Source organism: Ambystoma mexicanum, chromosome 5p, assembly GCF_040938575.1.
Source record: "Ambystoma mexicanum isolate Mex_15411 chromosome 5p, UKY_AmexF1_1, whole genome shotgun sequence".
In the NCBI taxonomy this organism is placed as follows: domain Eukaryota; kingdom Metazoa; phylum Chordata; class Amphibia; order Caudata; family Ambystomatidae; genus Ambystoma; species Ambystoma mexicanum.
Genome location: NC_090930.1, coordinates 660891426 through 660911715, shown reverse-complemented (window position 1 = coordinate 660911715; position 20290 = coordinate 660891426). Strand labels below are relative to the sequence as shown.

The 20290-nt window shown below is 43.4% G+C and overlaps 1 protein-coding gene across 5 annotated transcripts in view; it reads left to right on the top strand.

Moving 5' to 3' along the window:
• BTK (Bruton tyrosine kinase) overlaps nt 1-18499 on the top strand; it is an 805015-nt gene extending 786516 nt beyond the window's left edge. For all 5 annotated transcript variants that reach the window (XM_069613032.1, XM_069613031.1, XM_069613033.1 and 2 more), the window contains 2 exons: nt 7111-7268; nt 15733-18499. In XM_069613032.1, the coding sequence (XP_069469133.1) occupies nt 7111-7268; nt 15733-15798 (224 nt within the window). In that variant the 3' untranslated portion in view covers nt 15799-18499. The remainder of the gene's footprint in view (nt 1-7110; nt 7269-15732) is intronic.
• The last annotated feature ends 1791 nt before the right edge of the window (nt 18500-20290 follow it).

Below are 20290 nucleotides of genomic sequence, written 5' to 3'. Positions count from 1 at the left end.
CAATCACTTGGCCCGATAGGTTTTCTGGAGAAGGGCCCAGGTTGTGACAAAGTGCTGATGCCATTTGGGAGTAAAACCGGCCTGCGAGACAAAGAAGAGCGAGATGTGCATGAATATTCTCTTTTACTGTTCTGATCCCTGTTGGTTTTGTCTGTAATAAACTGCAGTTTGAACTTGCCGTTGATGGAGGCCTCGGGGTATCCTGGGGGAGGGTGTTGGGCCCTCCAAGTCCGCACACTTCCAGTGTCCCTCTGGCATACCTGGAAGTTCCTCCCAACACAGGCACCTCCAGAGAGGGCAGAGCAGCTCCCCATAGGTGCAACAGGCCACAAATACATCCAGTACTCGTCACTCCCGCATTCTAAGTCCCTCGCTGTACTTACCCGAATTGGAAAATGGCAGATGCTCCTCCTTTGCCTGAGATCTGCGTTATCCTTTGGTTAAAACAACCCTCTTGCTTCAAAGGGAAGAATGCCAACGAGGCACCATAGGGTACTAGCGTGTGGGTGAAATGTGTATAGTGGAGATCTCCTGTGAATAGAACTAGAACAGAACGGACCTTTCAGTACAACGCCCATGTGTTTGGCCTAAATAACATCTAGATACACCGTCTGAGCTGGCACCAGCTAGGACAGAGGAAAGAACCCTATCAAGCAAAACACTGGCATTGTAATGGGTCAGTCCCACATAATTCCAGGGAAAGTAAAGTTCATAAGAGCTGGCTGAATTGAAGTAAAATCTACAACTGCTGAAAAAGTATCATTTATCTTGCCAAATGAATCTAAAATGTGAGTGTTTCAGGAAATGCTACATGTACAAAGGCATCGCTAGTCACGAGCCGGGGGGCTATATCCCCGGGTCTTTCGGTTGTAAATCAGGATAGAAGCTCAGGGTCTACAACCAAAAGGCAAGCTGGCTCTGAGTCCTGACAGCCCGACATTAGCATAGCCCCAGATCTTTTCCAGACCTAGCAACACCGCTGCAACATGTACCCTACATATGTCGTTTATTTTAGAGTTGATATACAGTGGAGATGAATTCACCATGTTTAGAGATTTGAGAGAGAGAAGCACTGCGTCTATATGCTAATAGTGTAGGACGTTGTTGAAACGTGCACTGCAGTGCACTGCACTAAGCGTTCCCTTAAACAGCAGGTGCATGCGTTTGGGTGTTTGTATTGTGTGTGGGAGGGGACGTGGTAATGGGGTTTGTGGGTGTGGGTGCAGTCCAGCAGGGAACATAGTTCCACTACTTCTTTTCCGACACTTCGACCAATGTATACAAGGCTTAAATACGCTATTTGGGTCCGGTTTTGTTCAAGTGAAAAGGTCTCTTCTGATCTCGTAAAGTCCTTATTTGAGAGTATTTCCTTTCCAAAACACTCACAGAAAATCTCAGAAAGTGTGCTAAGAATTAGCCAGATAAAATGTAGTTTTGAACACGGTAACCCTGTCCCAATGTCTTGAAAGCTTTTCTACTATCCCTCAGCCTTCCAGAAATCACAGCCTTTATAAGTATAACCCTATCCACTTTGGAAAAGTCAAAAACGTAACATTCGTGTTCCAAATGGATGGCGCTTACAGTATGGTCAATGGAATTATATTAATATGAAGTCACCTATGGCGTCAACTATAATATTCTAGAGCAGTTGATTTTCCCAGCAAATTCCAAAACACACTGCTGAATGTGGAGTGGAACAGTTTTATCTTTTATTCCACTGTTTTCAAACTAAAACAATCCACCCCAGAAATACCTTAATGGCTCTAGTAAAAATGATATTTAACAAAATTCTGCTCAGAATTGACCTATTTTAACTTCATTTCGAGACAAAACTGTTTCCAAAAGCTTCACTATCAGCCTAATGCTTCCCTTGCAACCTTCTGTGTTCTTGCAGGCTTCAAATGAAAATGTTACAATGAATACTGTAATTAACTCTGTATCAGAGCCAATTAACCTATGCAAATGACCATGGCTACCTCCTTACCCCATTCCGGGTCCGGGTTCCCGAAATAGGGACTTACCGGGTCATTCCAACCTTGGAGGGCCCGGTAAGTCCCCATTCCGGGAACCATTCCCCATTCCCATTCGAGTCCCCATAGGGCTCAATGGGAATGGGGATGGAGCTAATAACGGTACCGCAATTTGCGGTACAGTTATTAGCTCTGAAGTCCCTTAACGGGTCCCTTCCATAACACCTGGTAAAACCAGGCATTAAGGAAGGGGCCTGCTAAGGGACCTCAGAATAGGGTGGTAATTGATTATCGGCACCGGTGTCCTTACCGGTGCCGGTAATCCCTTACCTCCAACCTCGTAATGACCCCCATTGTCCTCCTAGAAGGAAGGCCGATTCCCCAGTTGTCACTATAACAGTCCCCTGAACACAGACTTGAACGTGATACAACCGTGAGGTTTTGTTCTGACACCGCTTCTCAGATTATAGTCCACCATCACAACTTAATCCCGACTATGTCCTGCACTCACCCTAGGCTGCCTGGTCCCCATGGAGCAGGTGGGCCCACCCAGTTGGACCCTATAAACAATAAGAGGCTATAAGATATTCAGCAAATTCTCCCACCGCCTCAGAGAAGGGTCCCAAGTGGAAACGTGGGTCACCAAAAAGAAATTGGTTCACCTGTAGTTTATGATGTTTTTGAGTTAATCACTGATTATTGAGGAGAGTCTCATACTAGGGTCACACATATAATATTGAATTGCTCCTAATGTCCTGTGGTATCCAGTGTGGTGCCTGGTGAAAAGGTCCTTACACTGAATGACCAGGATCTGCGCGATATTTCCGCGATGGAAAAATCAACCATTTTCCATGCGAACATCCAATACAAAACCATACATCCATACACCCCCACCACAACCACAACACACCCACACACCCAACATACCCCCACCACCCTACTTAACTTTCCTTCCTTCGCGCGGTGTCCCTGCGGCGCCGGTTCCCATCATTTGGGGCAGCTGCAGGCATTCCCCCCGCAACCCCTGCTCACTATACTGCGTAGTATAGTGATCCGGGTGTTGTGGGAGACACCCCCGCAGCATCTTTTTTTTTTTTTCTTCCGTCGGGATAGCTGCGCAGGTGTCCCCCGCAACTCCTTCTCACTATACTGTACGGTCTAGTGAGCGAGGTGTTGCGGGGAACACCTCTGCAGCCTTTTCAAAAAATATGTTTTAACCAACCTCACCAAAACACACACCATGAAAAGTTCAAACTTTTGGTAGTTAGAACTTTTCGTGGTGTGTGTTTTAGGTCTTTTGGTGAGGTCAGTCATTTTTATTCGGACATTTCGTCCTATTCCAATGACCAGGGTTCAAACTACCCAATGAAACTAGTATTTGTTCGAGAAACACATCTCCTGCCTTCCGATGAGCGGTGACTGGTTGGTAAAGATTTTACCCTCTGGCACTTTCCTTCCAGTGGTATGGAAAAACACGGAGTGGCAATTTTAGTCTCAAAGGGCGGCCCCTTTGTTAAACAAGCCCTTATGAGATATCTCCAGGGATGGTTCTTCCTGTTGAAGGGCCTCATTTTTGGCCGCCACGCAATGTTAATCTCTATATATGCTCCTAATGACAAACAAGACACATTATTTTGTAATCTGGCCCCAATTTCTAAGGCCATCCCCACTGATGTTAAAAATATCACGGGGGTCTTTAATACCACCTTGGACCCTACTATCAACAAATCTCCCCGGCCAACCCCATTGGATTATACAAATGCTATTGCATTATCGGAGATGAGGAATCTGCAGGTTGTAGATTTATGGTGAATTCAGCACTTGGGAGACAGACTACATTTTACTCTTATGTTCACCGTGGCCACTCATGTATCGACATGGTGCTTATTTCTCCAGCCCTTGTTCACTTCCTCCCTGCAGTTGAGATAAACACTAAAACACTCAGACCATTCCCAGGTAATTGCCCACATTTCGATAAATAGATTTACGTCCCCGTTCAAACTGCCTGGTCGCATAAAAGAGGAAATTTTCAGATACTCGGTCCCCAGGAGGGAAATTGCAGCCTTAATTGATGCTTTCCTTGAAACGAACGTCAAGGAGGGTGGATTATAGGAGCAGTGGGCTCACATTTGGTGACGTCTGGAGACTGCAGGAGTGGAGGCAACTTGAGGGCTGGAGACACTGGAGAGCGGGAGGAGGTGGTGAGAGCTGAAAGGGTGAGAACGGTGGTGTAACATTAGGAGTCATGCAGAATGAGGAGGTAGAATCAGAAGGAGGAAAGGGCTGGTGGCAACAAAGAGGTCAAAAAAAGTCTAAGCAGAAAGCGGTGGTGGCAGCCAAGGAGATGATGAGATCTGGATCCAAAAACTGGCAAAGAGCATTGCCGGGGAGAGTTTCATATAAAGAATATAGAAGAATATAGGAACAGGCGAGGCGCGGAGCCTAAAAGGAGCACAGGATCTGGAAGAGGTGACAGACTCCCCGGGAAAGGAAGAGGGGGTAAACCTCAGAGAACGATACAGGAACCATTGTAAGATCATAAGAGAGCAGTGCAAAAGCACTCAGAAAGAAGCAGGGAGGGAAAGAGAAAGGAATATCAGAGCCTGCCAGACAGAATAAACAGGTTCCGAGGTCACATGTCTGCTCTGGGCAGATCCAGACCGCAAGAGGAGGAATGTGACCGGGTCAGGAAACATATGGTCAATTTGGAGAGGGGAAGATGAAGAAAACCAGGGTACAGGTGCCATTTTCGAAGTGACCCATCTCTAGCTCTGGCTACTGGTCTCAAACAAGGATCCAACCCAATCATGAAGACTAGTAACCGGGTTAGTCCAGACTAGCGGGACCCCCGAATGCAGGAATCAAGAACCAGCACAAGAAGAGGGTTTAGGAACAGGAACACGCTGAGCCTGCAATGACAGAACAGGGAGCGGTGACAACCTTCCAGGACTCTAAGAACTGAGCAGGCAGAAGGTCAAGAACTCTCTGAGCCCTCAACACTATAGAAGGGGACGTGGTGTAACCCCCTGGAACTATAAGGACTGGAACTTTGACACCAGAGGATGGGGGTACTTGGTCTCCCTCGTAGACACCGGACACACCTATCTTGAGAAGGCCGGCCATCCTGACTGCTATTACTGGTATTATTACTTTTCTTTTGTATCGGAAGTTCCCCATAACCTTTGCCTTTCAATCATTAATAAACCTAGTACAACGAAAACCATGTGGTGCCTACCATCCTTCAAAATTGTATAGATACACATGAAATACAAAACTCCTGGCTGAAACTGCACTGGTCACCTGGCTAACCTGTGTTCTTGGGTCCAGGTCCCGTCCCCGTCAGTTTCACACCTGCACTGCCCCCCTGGCAAACCTTGCTCTCTGGGGCTGTTTCTGTATCCCTACAGCCCCTACCGGCATTTGACACCTGATGTCTGCACTTCCCCTGCACCTGCCACCAGCTGGCCACACTTCTTATTTATTGTTCTCATTTATTTACTGTTTATCCTATGTACTGTACTTTTCCCCTTCCCCCCCCCCCCCCCGCACTTGCGGGATCTCAATGCCACCTGGCCTACTAAGATCGTTGTCCGTCTTCCCTCTGTTCCCTTCCCTTGCCTCATCGCGCCTTTAAACACTTGTGTACAGGCGCGTTATAAATGTCATAACATCATAGTTTTTTAATGCTTCTGCCAAACTAAAATGCAACCCTTTGAACCATGGATAGTCATACAGATGTGTGAAACGATCAGATAATTACACCTGCCAGATCTTTTGTCCTCTGACCTGCACACACTGCTAGCTACATTATGATGTTGGCCAAGTGGACGTTTGGAAAACTGAAAGCTAGGCGTCTTCATTTGCTTCCTCTCACAGCAGCTCACAACTTACTTGGAAACTAGCTTTCAAATATTATCTTCAGATCAAGTTAAGTCCTGAATAATCAAATCCGTGTTATGATGCTAATGCTCCAATCAAACGGGCACTAGAGCAGCAGGTAGCTCGCCAATGACACTGCTCGTTACATGGCGTTCGCCTTATTGATTTCTGCGGGACTTCTTACACGCTGTACAGATATTCATCCAGCTTTTCGAAAATTGTCTCAAATGCCCATAAAGACAATACAAATTGATCAGTATTCAAACAATTTTGGACAGTCTTATTTGTGATGTAGAAATATGCTGTTTGCAAATAGAGTGTCAATTCTTTGTAAAGGTCAGGAAATGTAGTTCAGATTTCTATGGTGTAATCAGCCAGTATTTCTATACATAGCACAATTTTTTTTAGGTTAAATGTTTCAAATGTCAGTGTTGTCATTTGTCTATGTAAAACTCCACTTTTGGATAGAACTTTGATTCTGAGTTATCATCCAAACCATGAAAATGTATGTCTAGTCTACAAACTACAATTCTCTGCAAGAGGAACATCATCACTGTATTCAGTGCATTCTCCTTATAACAGCAATGTGTATTTTGATTGGACTTGGTGCATAGGTGTATCTGACATCAGAAGGTCTCCAACACACGCATATTTTTGTCCGAATCCCCTAAAGGTGTTTTTATCTGCTTGGGTATCCATGGTTACCTTTTAGGAGATGGACATCGCCTATCATGCATTTCTGACAATTGTGCAAATAATCATTCAGGACCTAGAGATTCTTGGAGAATAATGACTAATTCACTGAGTTGGGGGAAAATAGTCAAAGTGCTGATTGAAGTTGACATATCGCAGGCTTCCATGCATTGTCCAATGTGCATTGGCCATGCTTCACTTCCTTAAGCTCCGTGAGCATTGAGAGGCGATCTGGGGTGTCCGTTAGGATGTGGATAAACACAGAGACACTGACAAGTGCACAACTAATTTCACTTGGGAACTAAGCGAGGTTGTAAACATCTGCAATCTGGAAGCAAAACGGTACACGCGCGCGTGCGTGCGTGCGTGCGTGTGTTTTTTCTCACTAGCAATCTATGGATTTAAAAACGGTTGTTTCCCTTACAAGAACCAAAAGAAAATATAATATGGTAAAGAAGTGGGATTGTGAAATGACATCCTGATCCTCATTTTCTCAGCAACAACTCAATCTTGTATTGCTGTGATGTTTTAGAAAAGAGTTCTTTCAATATCATGACATTTTCTGCAGGAATTCTGATGTGGGAGATTTTCACTTTGGGGAAGATGCCTTATGACCGATTCAACAACAGTGAGGTGATGGATCACATCACAAAAGGCCTCCGTCTTTACCGACCTCAGATGGCTACGGAGAACATCTACGCCATCATGTACAGCTGCTGGCATGACGTGAGTAGCTTTCAACATCAGCAAATTCATCCTCCTTGGATGGGCTATCCTTGTAAAAGGTGGGATTTCTACTGGAGCTCCTTTGAAAGTGGTCATTGCAAATCCGCCTGTGCGTCCTCAGTTTGTATGCGATTCTAAATCCTTTGTTAGGAGTTCACTACAAACCATGAAGTGGAAATGACTTTCCTTTGCCTGTAAGCTTGTACACAATTAATGATTTTATAAGACCTCTCATAGCCGGTTAGATAGCACAGCGAGCTAAGCGCTCGGACCCGATATCTGCGTGCAGCCTGCTGTGGTGGGTTTGAATCCCGGCAGGGTCAACTCAGCCTTTCCGCCTTCTGATGTCGATACAATGAGTACCACTCAGTTGGATAATATTGTCTTCTGTTATTTGAGTGCTCTGAGACCTATGAGTGTGTAGCACCATATAAAAAATACATTATTAATATTATAAGTTCATGAATGAATTCAAACTCTTGTACGGGGTGTGTGCATATGTTCCTTTGATTTTCTTTCTACTGCTCCTGTTTGCCACGCCTTATTCTTGTTTTCAGCAGCCACCTTAAACATGCATCCTTCCCCGTTTTCCCTCTCTCATTTGTTCTCGTTTATGTACAGATTTGACCCAACAGTTGTAGCATCGGTCCAACTGCTACTGTTTACAGCCTAGCGAGTTCACTGTTGACCCCCTTCCTATGTGTGCACAACCCCCTTACTTCCCTCATTCTCACGCGTTCTCCATTGCAAAACATGGACATTGTGTGCTAACTGGGCGTATGGAATCTGACCATGCTGTGATATGGGGGGGGGGTGCGGCCATCACCGTTAAAAGTGGGCATTCTTCATGCTGGGCACAATATTGTTTTCCAAATGTGCATTTTACACTTTCACAGAAAACAAAGGGCCTCATTACACGGATGGCGGTGGACCAAGGTGCTATAAATAGCACATTGGTCCATGCCGGTAAAATACCGGCACCGCCTTGGTGGAAAGGGGAATTACCGCCCTATTTCAAGGTTGGCGGGCAGTAATTCCCCTTTCCCCCATTGCCCTTCCCCATTCCCATTTTTGCCCCATAGGGCTCTATAGGAATGGGGAAGGCGCTAATTACGGTGCCGCAAATTGCGGTACCGTAATTAGCTCCGTGGTCCCTTTGCGGGTTGGTTTTTAACGCCTGCAAAAAGCAGGCGTCAAAAACCAACGCCCCTTGTTTAGTGTTTTATCACTTGTTATATTTACTAAGATATTATATGCTTGTCAAAGTGGTTAATCACAAATAAATGCTTCTGTTGGGCTGACAGTTATTAGAAAATTAAACGGTGGGTTCGTGGGTGCCAACATTTGATTTTCACGACAGGGGCAGAAATACCCCCCCACCTCCGCCCTAAATATAAGCAACCCATCCCCAGTCCAACCCATCGACCAGACTACACATCCCCTGGCCAAGCACTTTGTATAATTAACATTGCAGCAACGGTCTGTCAACCTGCTGAGCTACACTGGTAGCATTCTACTGTAGAACGGGTCTACAGATCCCTTAATGTACTAAAAATCACTGCATTACCAACACTACTTTGGGTGCACCACTGCCATAGAAGTGATTTAAAGTGGAATTGATGTGCAGTGTGGAGTTTGGAAAGAAGCAACATGAAAGAAATTGCATCATTTTTAAACTATTATTTTGAACATTTCCTTTGTGCGGAGTCCAACTGCTAGCTCCGCCTCCGCAGAACTACGCCCCCTTGGAACTCCATCCGCACTCCAGCCCTTGTGGGAACCCCCTTTATATTTTTTCCATTTCCACCACAGTAACTAGTAATATCTTTGACAATGGTTTGATTGCCTTGGTATTAGATGGCAACAGCAGAAGTACCTTACAGTTTCACAGCAATTTAAGGCAAATACATGGGATTTTGGTAACAAATATGTAATACATTCATAAGAAAACAACACTCTCTATGGAAAGGCCAAGTCAATTTCCCCCTTATTCAAGGTACTTCTATTTTTATTATAGAGATCATGGTTATCCTGGTTATAAATCATGGTTATCCAAATTCACATGGGTTATTTCAAATAACTTTTCATGAAAACATTTGGAAAAGGTGTAAGCAAGAGGACATGTGATGCCGATGCATGGGTGAGATCTATACATCAGCCGCAACAAATGATTGCCCCGTCAATCCTTGCTTGAAAAGACAGCAGGTATACAGTTTAATGCAATCAAGGGAATATAGGTCCACACACACTGCAATGTGAGAGTAACCACAAGAACAGGCTTTCTCACACAGGAACATGGAAAGAAACGGGCACATGAAGGACCTGGAAATCTCCCTAGAAAGATTAATGGAAGCGCATTTACTACGAGATGATCGAAAGATGATTTGTCTGATTGACAAATAATCTGGCCCTTTAATCCTTAATGGAACCTTGGCATACTGCAAAACTACTGTAACTAATGGTGCCTGAAATTAAAGAAAGCATATGCCAAGTCAGGATTCTCCAGGAAACGCCTGAATAAGGTCCAACCAATACCAGTTTAACGTAAAGGGGAAGCCATAAACTACATGGCCAAAGGTACACATTTTGAAAAAACAAGGGTATGAATTCCTCCTGCGATAAAGGAAACAGGCAGGTGAGTGATTCAAACAAGCTTGCTTTGGGAGAGGAGGTGATGGAGCACGGCCAAATCGCTCCGGTGGATGATTGCCCCTCCGCCACCTGCCCTTCCTGGCCAGTCAGAATGTTGGATGCAGTAGCCTGGGGGTACGAAGGTTTTCGAAACCCTGGGGAGGAGTGGGGTAAACCATGCTTCGGTGATGAAGAGGGCTTCAAGGTTATCGTATGAGATGAGGTCAGCGATCACTGTGGCATGAGCAACTGCTGAGCAAGCATTGATCAACATGAGAGGGCATGTGGTCCATGGGTGTTGGTTGGGGGCAAGGGCGATATCATTGAGGTTTGCCAGGGCTACCCAGAACACATGTCCATTGGAACCCTAGCGAGTGTGGAGGGAGGAGGCACATGGTGATGTCTTCTAGCGAGTAGTAGTAGTAGTAACTAATTTGTAGGTGAAATGCAGAATAACGGGTCTAGCCCATGGCCCTATCAGGCCTGAGTAGGCACAAACAGGTGAGGTCCTTGATGAGGTCGCCCAAGGAGCACTGGTGAAATAGGTGGTAGGCGGAACAACTGAGTGACAGGACTAGGTCACGTGACCAGCAGCCTCAATGCTGTCTGCCTGAAAGGAGTGAAACCTGGTAGTGGGCAGAGCAACTGAGTGGCAGGACCTGGTTACATGCAGAAAAAAGATCAAGTTCCCAAATTGTGGGAACTCCCGTCCTCTGCACTCTATAGGTGGCTCAAATGATGAGTCCAGTAATTAGTTTTAGTCTAAGAGTAGATAATTAGATGATGCTTTTTTCAAAGTAGAATTTAACAAATAAATAATTATATGTATATCAATACACAGTGACAATGATTCATAAGTACAAATCAAATAATTTATTATAAGCCCAACGCGTTTCGTGAAAACAATTCACTTCTTCAGGGGCAATTTCTCATAATCTTTACAAGACATCTGGAAAACATAATATTCAAAAAATTCATATTAGTCCCAATTCACTCAATATATTTTATAAATTACATACTATATAGTCATCAAAAGTAACAATCATATAAGTCTCTTTCAAAAAGATTCAACCACTTGATTTGTGGACATAAAGCAAACAAGTTATTTAGCGTTGAATAAATTAACATCAGAATTAATTCCTCAAAAATCAACCAAGATCATAATCTCATTTGTAGATATGAAAAACTCAACATTTGTACTACACATCTCAATATCAATCATTTTGTTTTGTGTTGACCCATGTTGTCAATGTGGTTAATGTAATATGGAGACGTTTCTGCATAAGAAGAAGGATTTACCTATGGCTTTATTTCAATCAGTCAGTCAGGAGTCATCTACGGTGCGTCCTAGAAGTAGGGGGCCACCGGTTTATAGCACACCTAAACTGAATTTGTGGAGAGGACCTGAACCTAAAAGAAGATATTAAAATCAGATTACATCACCCAAATAAATGGTCAAAAAAAGTGAATATAGGCAGACACTTACCAACTAATAAACATATATTAGTTGAGGACAGGTGTAAGAGGATCCCTCCCTATGAAGGATAGTCATAGCATCCAGTAGAAATTGGAAGAACAGAGCTATTCACCACTGAATGCCCAGGGAAATCTGAAAGAAATCCCAAAGAAAAAGTGGGTTTGTATTAGGAGTAAGTACCAAGGAACTGGAAAGCCCAAGTACCCAGATTAACTTACCTCAAGAAAGATCTAAGTTAGATGCGTTGTATGAGAGGCGATGCGGTCTTACACCAGGATCTGCTTTCTACCTAGGAGAAAAGACGGTCCTTTAAATACCCGCTAAATGGCGGCATCGTGCGTCTGAAGCGTCTGACGTCATGGTGTAAACATCAAGACGTCACCTGCACAGGCGCACTGTAATGACAATAATGGAACGAAACCCGCTAGGGTGAAGAAATGGCTAGAAAGCCGCAATATGTTGCCGTCCTGCGTCTGAAGCATCTGACTTCACGGTGTAAACACTGCGACGTCATCTGCGCATGCGCACTGTAATGAAAATAGTAGAACGACACCCGATAGGGTGGAGTAATGGCTAAGAAGCCAAAGCAAATGTTATATACTAATAAAGGCAGTGTAAAAGCATATGGCGTCATGGTGTTACGTGACCAGCAGCCTCCTCAATGCTGTGGCCTGGAGCCCTTCAGTAGCTGCCTGGAAGGCGTGGATCTTGGTAGTGTGTGGAGCAACTGAGTGGCAGGACCTGGTCACATATCCAGCAGCCTCCTCAAAACTGTGGAGAAAAACTGGGGTATCCCCCCACACCCCCCCATCCCTGCACAGTATACAAATACAGATTTCACATGTCTGGATACACATTAGGAAAAGCAAAACCAGTCCTTCCAATTCAATGCACCAAACACTAACAAAAAGAGAAAAAACCCAGAGTAGCAGATGATCTTCACATATGAGGAGCCATGTCCCACACTTTCCAGGGAAACTTGAAATAAAAATAAAAAAAACACTACCTGAATCCAACATTAAAAAAAGGCAAAGAAAACATCTTTATTCCCTGAGAATCCCAGATATAAGCACAAAATAACAAGCAGGAGTACAGGTTCCTGAATATAAACTAACCCACAGCCGATTATCTATTTGCAGTGAAATCTCCATGGACAGACAACTGATGATCAATACAGGATTATGAACACAAGCAGGATCAATACAGGATTACACATTCAGTCTGGGAAGCACAAGAAGTGGACAAATACAGACCTGGAAAGCAGAGAAATGCCGAATCTATCAACAACGTGATCTCATCATGGTCAAAAGAAATCCACTTCCTAAATCATTGCCCTGAAAAGGAAGAAACTAGGAACTGCTACTAGTTTGGAGAATTATAACACAGGATCTGCAATTTCCCTCGCTTCGGCCTACCATGGCTCGGTTTGGCGGGCCATTACCAGCCATGTCCGCCCCCTTTTTGGGGCGTGAAAGCTATATTGTTGTATGGAATTTCTTCCAATCAGAAAGCCCTATAACCACAGTTCAGCTTACGAACCCTTCAGAGAGGAGAAATATCCATCTGTAAATCAGTCGTCGTCCCACCAACAAGGGCTGTCCAGCACCAAAATGCTAGGCAATTCTAATCTGAACAACCTCAGACACGTTTTTCGGCCTTGTTGGGCCGCCTCGATCTTTATGTTGATTGTCATACCTCTCTGAAAGCCTCGGTCAGTCAGCAAGCAAACCGTAAATCTGCACCGCCCAGGCTCGGGCCCGAGTCAGGATTTGGTGCTCTCCCGTGTGCCTCAACTAGCAGCTCCTCTATTCTTCTTCGACTGGGGCCTATGCGGAAAGATCATCCACACCACACCAACACTGTCGCTTTGGCCACCATCTGCTATCAAAGCCTGGATGCGGAATCCACAGGTAGGGCGATCCCAGTTGGCGTTGCGGAGTGACATCCCGCAGTGCTCTCAAATAGATCCCCATGGGCGTCACACAACCAGGATCCACAGTGCATGGTGTCGTGTGGTCTGAGGGTGAGCAGGGAGCTAAGTTTCCAAAACGGGATCAGAGTTTCCCGATATTAGAAAAGTGTTAAGTCAAGAAAGTCAATCCTCACTGGATCATTGGCCAGTATTGCCCAACTCCCCCAGACCCTCCTCAGACGCACTTTTATTCCTATGGACTGGCCAGCCCCAAATCCAACATTCCACATTCTGGGAACCCCCATCAATCACTTTGGCAAAGGCAATCGTTGACAATGAAAACGGCCTGTACTATTGTTATATTGCCATTAATAAAACGATAAGCATTTCTCTTGACACAATCCTCCATAATAAATATGTTTATACACCAAAGCAATGTATATCGATTATAACCGAAACACCATACTTCAGCTGAAATGCAGACATATTTTCCGAGGTAAACACCCTTTCTTGTAACGTTTCAACCTTAAACTGTGTGTAGACTACATTTAAGTCCAAGGCTGGGGATTTTCACTCACGCAGGTCTCTCTCTACTTTTAACCTGCTTTGATATACACATGGGACATTTGGGGGAAATGATTGGTTTGGCTTTAAAAATTAGGGGCTTGTTTCTTTTAAATATGCTTTACAAGCATTGTAAAGCCATACTCATTTTGGCAAAACTTGGCATTCGTCTATGCAACATATTACACTGTAAACCTACAAAAGGTAAGGTTTTCATTGCACCCTCTATCGTTGCCTACTCTAGAGCAGCATTAGTGCATATATTTCACAGTTACAGCGCCCAAACATTAAGAGTTCACATCACATTGGCATGCCTAGGGCATTCTTTGCTGATAGAAGTCGATAAGGCAATCGTGAAATTACTTCTACCAAGGGAACTACTCGGTTTTATGAGTCTCCAGTACTCATTGTTAGAAACGCTGAGGACTCTTATTGACGTTTACTAGATTAAATCACCTGTTTTATAAATGCGTATTCGTCAGAACGCCAGCCTCCATAAATGAACTCTATTCTGGAGGACTTGCTAAACATTTGCCCAAGAGCAAATGCTGACTTGTGCAAGTAAGGCAAAAAGCAGGGATTCGCAGAGCCATGGGTGGTTTACATATTAGCCAAAGCACGGCCAAATGCCACAAATCCTTGAAGTTCACCTTTGTGCCAAAATGAGAGGGATTGTTCGAGTGGTCTGTTTCAAGGGAAGCAAATCCTTTTTCACAAAAGGAATATGCTGTCATTGTGCACCCCTATGTAGCCCTCACCTGTGCCAAGTACTCCTTGGTGCAAGTGAAAACTCATATGCAATAGAGACCTTTACTGCCCCCTGTGTGCCATACAACCCAATTTTGTAAGAGTGTTCATCTTTCTTGCAAGCACTGCCACGAATTATTTATTTTTGTATCAGTAAGCATTTTCCAAATCCATACGATCAACTATAATAAATATCCAGGCCTGTGGTGCAAATTGGAGGATGTGCCACTTAATTATGCCTTGTACACTGAGAGAATGGTCATTATCGCGGGATAATGACCCACCAACTAGATATTGACGAGGTGAGACATTTACTTTTCAGACATCATTATCCAAAGTGATAATGACCCCTTCCGTGGTCTACAATGCTATTATTAGCACATAGAGTTAACAAAGAAACCGCTTCTCTATTGGGAACAAATGGGCACACACGTAAATTGTAACATAGTAATGTAAGTTTAATAAACATGGAACTTGTAACAATCTTGACATATTTTGTATTTCACTGCTTTGTTTTGGGCATTGAAGTGTGCATGCCCCTCGCTGCCTTTACACAGATTAAGACATTTGTTTCTGCACTGTTTCTTATGCTGTTCAAGTCAGAATGTTTGAAAAGAGGTCAATACCACAGATTACAGACTGTATTCTGAGCGGCAGAGAGGCAGTCTACAATGGAATCCACTTAATGGTCATGGAGGCCTGACCTCAGGATTTTGGACCCGGCCCTACCAAGGCTGCAACCTGGCTGCCATCCGCAGACCGCTGGCTCTCCCCAATCAGGGAGCAGAAGCTTATCCTCGTGGAATGGTCTGGTCACTTTACCCAGACCTGCATTAGCAACAATCACCAGCAGTAATGACCCCAAACTTTCCCTTTGTTTGATGATATCTGCTTGGGATTGCAGCCTCTTTCACTAGTGAACCCCTTTAAAGGAGCAGGGAAAGGTGCTGATCTGCAGGCCGTTTGCAAATGTTTGAGGAAATTGGGCCATGGGGTCTTATTGGCACCATTCCACACTCTTGTGAAAGTAGACTCTTATTGGAAATAAACTTTAAGGAAAAATGGGAATTCGCTTTTTGTATCAATAGATGTCAGTTAAAACTATATCACCTTGGTTTTTTCTTATTTTTCAGAAACCAGATGAGCGACCCTCCTTCCTGATGCTTCATAACCACATTATGGACCAAATTGATGAATAGCTCAGACTCTTTCTCCAATATCTTTTCAGAATGTTTTAATATTTGCATATACAAAAGGATCAGGACGCCAGTCATCACAGTAACGGCGGAAGGCCATTGTCGAAGCAGACATCATATTTGCAATATCCTTGTTTCTTCATGAATTTGATGAAATCTCCTTCAGCTCATAAATCATTGGAGAATTCCATAGTTTACTCAGTGACCACGGACATGCAGAAGTTGAAGGATGCAAGTAAACGAAATGACAGACCAATGTACTCACACTGATGCTGCAAAATCCATAGGATTAAATAAAAATGTATAAATGTTATTTCAATTCTTTACATGTTCAACTTGAACGTCCCCTTCGTTATACACATTGTCGAGCACATTACATTAACACTGATCAGTTCACGTTATGTGATTGAGTCAGTTAGTGTAACTATTAGCCAGACTTACCATAAGTGAGAGGTTGGCCGCAGGCGCTACGTTGTGTGGTGTATAGTTTACTGAGGAGATGGGCCTGGGAGCAACACTTCTTCCTCTCTCAGTCTATTTTTTCTGGATGTTCATCCCTTTGACATGGTGTGGCTTCCTTCATGCTGTAGTTTACAAAGTAAATGTTATTTCTAAGGGATGGTTGGGGAGGTTTTGTGTTCTCAGGTTTTTCACAGGGGCTAGTATAGGGGGATAGTTTAAATAGTAAGTCTGATGATAGAGTTGGGTGCTTTGTGGTCATTTCAGGTTAACAGGGCTGGCTCTGAGAGGTAGACGCCGAGTTTCACTTGATTGGTTTGGTATAATTCACATAATCTCAGTGAGAAGTCGAAAACACCTGTTGCTTCTTGGAGGCAATTGATCAACTTGTGAAAGGCAAAACTTTAAATGGCTGTCAGTGATTCTTGGAGGACCAACATGGAGGCGCCACCAATGTGCACTTTTGAAAGGATGTTTCGCCATACTGCCATGATGCACTTTGTGTGTGGTATTCGGGGAAAAACAAGATGGATGTTGTGCTGGGTTTTCTTGAATTCTTGGTGTTTTGCCACAACCACTTCCTCCAACAACTGACAGCAGGACGGGATTACATCAGATATTGGATGGTGAATACAGTTTGTATTCTTGTGGAGTAAGAGGTTGTAAAAGGCTTCAGTACAAGAAGTGATGCTGAGGGTGAGATGGCTGTGGTCCGATTGAGGATGTTTGCAAAATCTTTGGTTAATGGCACCTCCTGAGGGTTGAAGATTTGGAATCGTATGTTTGTATGAGACGAGATAGCAGATGGCTGTAGTTCATTTCAGTTTTAGGAGTAGTTAGGATGTTGGGGGGCATATTGGAGGTTTTGCTTTGGCAGATAATGTCTTTCAGTTCCTTGATGCACACGTTGTTTAGATTGGAGCAGAACATTTGGGAATGGAGATGGAGACCTCGGTGCAAATGGCGAGTTAAAAAAACCTTTTGATTTTGTTAAAAGTTGGCATGATTTGTTGATGGAGTTTTGGATTTTTGGGACAGTTATTCTTTGGTTCGTAAACAGTGCTTATTACATATGGGCTGTACTTGCTTCAGAGCGAGGAGACCAGGTCCTTGTTGTTGACAACTTGGCTTGTGTGATAGGAGATCAGCACTTTACCAGCTCCGATTGCAGACCTGGTACTTTCCGCTTGCATTGTGGGGTGACCGTTTCAGCTGTATTGTAGATGAAAGTCTTGTGTACTTTGCTGAAAAAGTCAGTTTGAGATATTCAAGGTTCTCTTGTAAGAGGACTTTGAAGTAGAATGGTTTGAATTAGGGATTAATAGTGCTGTTGGGGGATGCTTAGAAGAGTGCATGTTTGGGTGTTATGCTCGTATTACCCTCCAGCCATCTCATGCACGTGCCTATTTTATGTATTTTGGTCTTGATTATTGTTCTTCTGTTTATACTAGACTTAATGACTATTTTTTATTTATTTTATTGTTCTTATGTACTGTTCAAGATACCAGAGCGCTTCAAAGTGTTTAAGAAAAAATAGATATAAGAGGGTGAGAGTCGGAGTGGAGGATCAAAGGCAAAGTGTGTTGCCGCCCATTTATGGACTGGAACAAATGGGTTTTCAATCCTCTCCAATGATTCATACTATGTCATTCAAGGTGGAGACGAGGTAGAGCATTCTAGAAGGTAGATGTGTACCGAATCCTACTCAACCAACATGTGTACTTAACAGGATGAAGCAACATTTTCTTTTGCAAGATAGGTCGGTGGTGCCTGACTGACTGGTAGGGAAGAAAGAAGTCGACGAGGGGCCCATTGGCACACCCATACCTCTCATTGTGTGGACTTTCTGACAGTTCCTCTATCAGGAGCCAGTGCAACACTTTCACGGTGGAGTGTTGTCATCTGAAGGCTTTTAGATGGGTGTCATGGTATTGTGGTCTTTCAAATTTCATCAATGGGTTGGCGATTACCCATCTGTAGGTGGTGTAACAATAGTCCAGTTACTACATTATCGTTCCTAAAGGCTGTGTTGTTTCACCTCAGACACCGATACTGCTGTTCACATTCCTTTTTGTTCTCCTTTGCTGTTTGTGTATATTCTTGTCTTGCCTGACCTTATTGGCTTCATACTTCTCTATGATTTGTGTTTTATTTCCTTGGCATCAAGATGTTGTAAAACAGTTGTGAATGTTAAATCCAAGAATATCAAATAAATTGATGACAAAGTCATAATAGTACCAATGCATTAACTGTATTACACTTATTTCAAATGCATTTCTTTTTTATTTCATTCCGAATGCTTGTTTAGGTCACTTCTAGCCCCACAGGACCTCAGTGTGCTGTAAGTAGCAGGAGGGTGACCAATCAGGTCCTGGTTCCATTGCAGGGTGTAGTCATAGATACATGCACTCAAAGGGGCAGGGCTGAAAGCTACACTGCAAGGCTTTGCATACCAAATCAAGGTTACTTTGCAGTTAGGATCATCCAAAAGACCAAGACAACAAACAGAGGACACCAAGCATATTTGGTCTAGATTGCATAACATATTCAGAAGAATGAAGAATCCATAGTTAGAGCTTACAGGCAATTATGGCAAAGGCTTGATTACATAGCATCCATGCAGGAGGGAGGTAGCCATTGCAGAACCAAGGTGGTCTTTATTTCTTTCTTGACTTGGAGGCCAGAAGAAAGTTACTGACAAGGAGAAATCGGTCAGCATATGGGCTCATTGATGAAGACTTGCCCCTGGTTCTCTTTAATGACCTTTTTAATCTTTATTCTTATAATTCTTCTAAGTGGATATGGATGAGCTTCTTTACATGATTTTTAAATCATAGGTCTAATTGATGCATCAGTGTCACAACTGCAAGCCTTGATACAGTGGCTGAATTATGGTTTAACAGACAAATCATACAGTCTGATTTGGATATTTTGGTTCGGAAGCTCTTCCATGCCGGAGAACACATTTTGTTTATTCTGAATCTAGCCTTTGATTAATGGCAGGTTGACCAAAAGCTCAATCTGGTTTGTGTTAGATATGCTTGTAAATCAAGAGCTAAATCTGGTTTCTATCAGAATGAAATGGGCCTTTTGCTGGTGGACGTTTTTTAATGACACGTTTGAGGCAAAGCTGTATGTCATTAGCATTTTGCTGTATGTTGACCTCCCACTTGCCCAAAGCATACAAGGGGGGCCTATCTAAAAGTTATGTATTATGGGAGAGAAAAGGTAACGAAACACCTATAAATATTCATCGAGTTCTACAACTCTGAAATTACTGAAAAGGTTGGTCCTCTAAAAAAGAAAAAGGCCAAACCCTCAGCACATATCAACCCATGGTTCACCCCTGAACTTAGAACCATGCGTGCATCAAAAAGATCTGCTGAAAATAACTGGCTAAAATCGCCAAACTTAGACAAACAAAAGCCTCTTCCAATCTCTAGCCAACAATTATAAAAAAGAGATCATTAAAGCTAAAAGTGAAGTCTATAACTAGAGAATATCGAACACCCAATCCAATACCAGAGAATTATTCACCATTCTCCGTGAAATGGAATCTCCAGTACCTATCCCTGATCATACTGTTAAAGACTAACTATGGTGTTCCAGCATTCAAAATGCCTTAGCAGACAAAATCTCACTATTAAAACAAAAAACAAAAAAAATAATAGAACTAAAAAGATCTAAACTTAGCCTCAACCTAACCCCTCCAACAATACCTTCCTCAATGGATCTCCCTAAGGTCAATAAATGTACATTCACGCCACTCTCTATTTCCGGCACCATTAATATTATCAAAAGCCTAAAACCCTCTAGATGCAAAGGCGACATTTGTCCTGCAACCTTGGTAAAAGAATGTGCGGTTGAATTCGCACCCTTTGTTACTAGCCTTATCAATCGCTCATTTGCCTCAAACACAGTCCTGAAAGATCTAAAAACAGCATGGGTTCTACCGTTGCTCAAAAAACCTATACTAGACCCCATTATCCCTACTAATTTCTGCCCCATCACCACAGTATCTTTTCTACTAAAGATT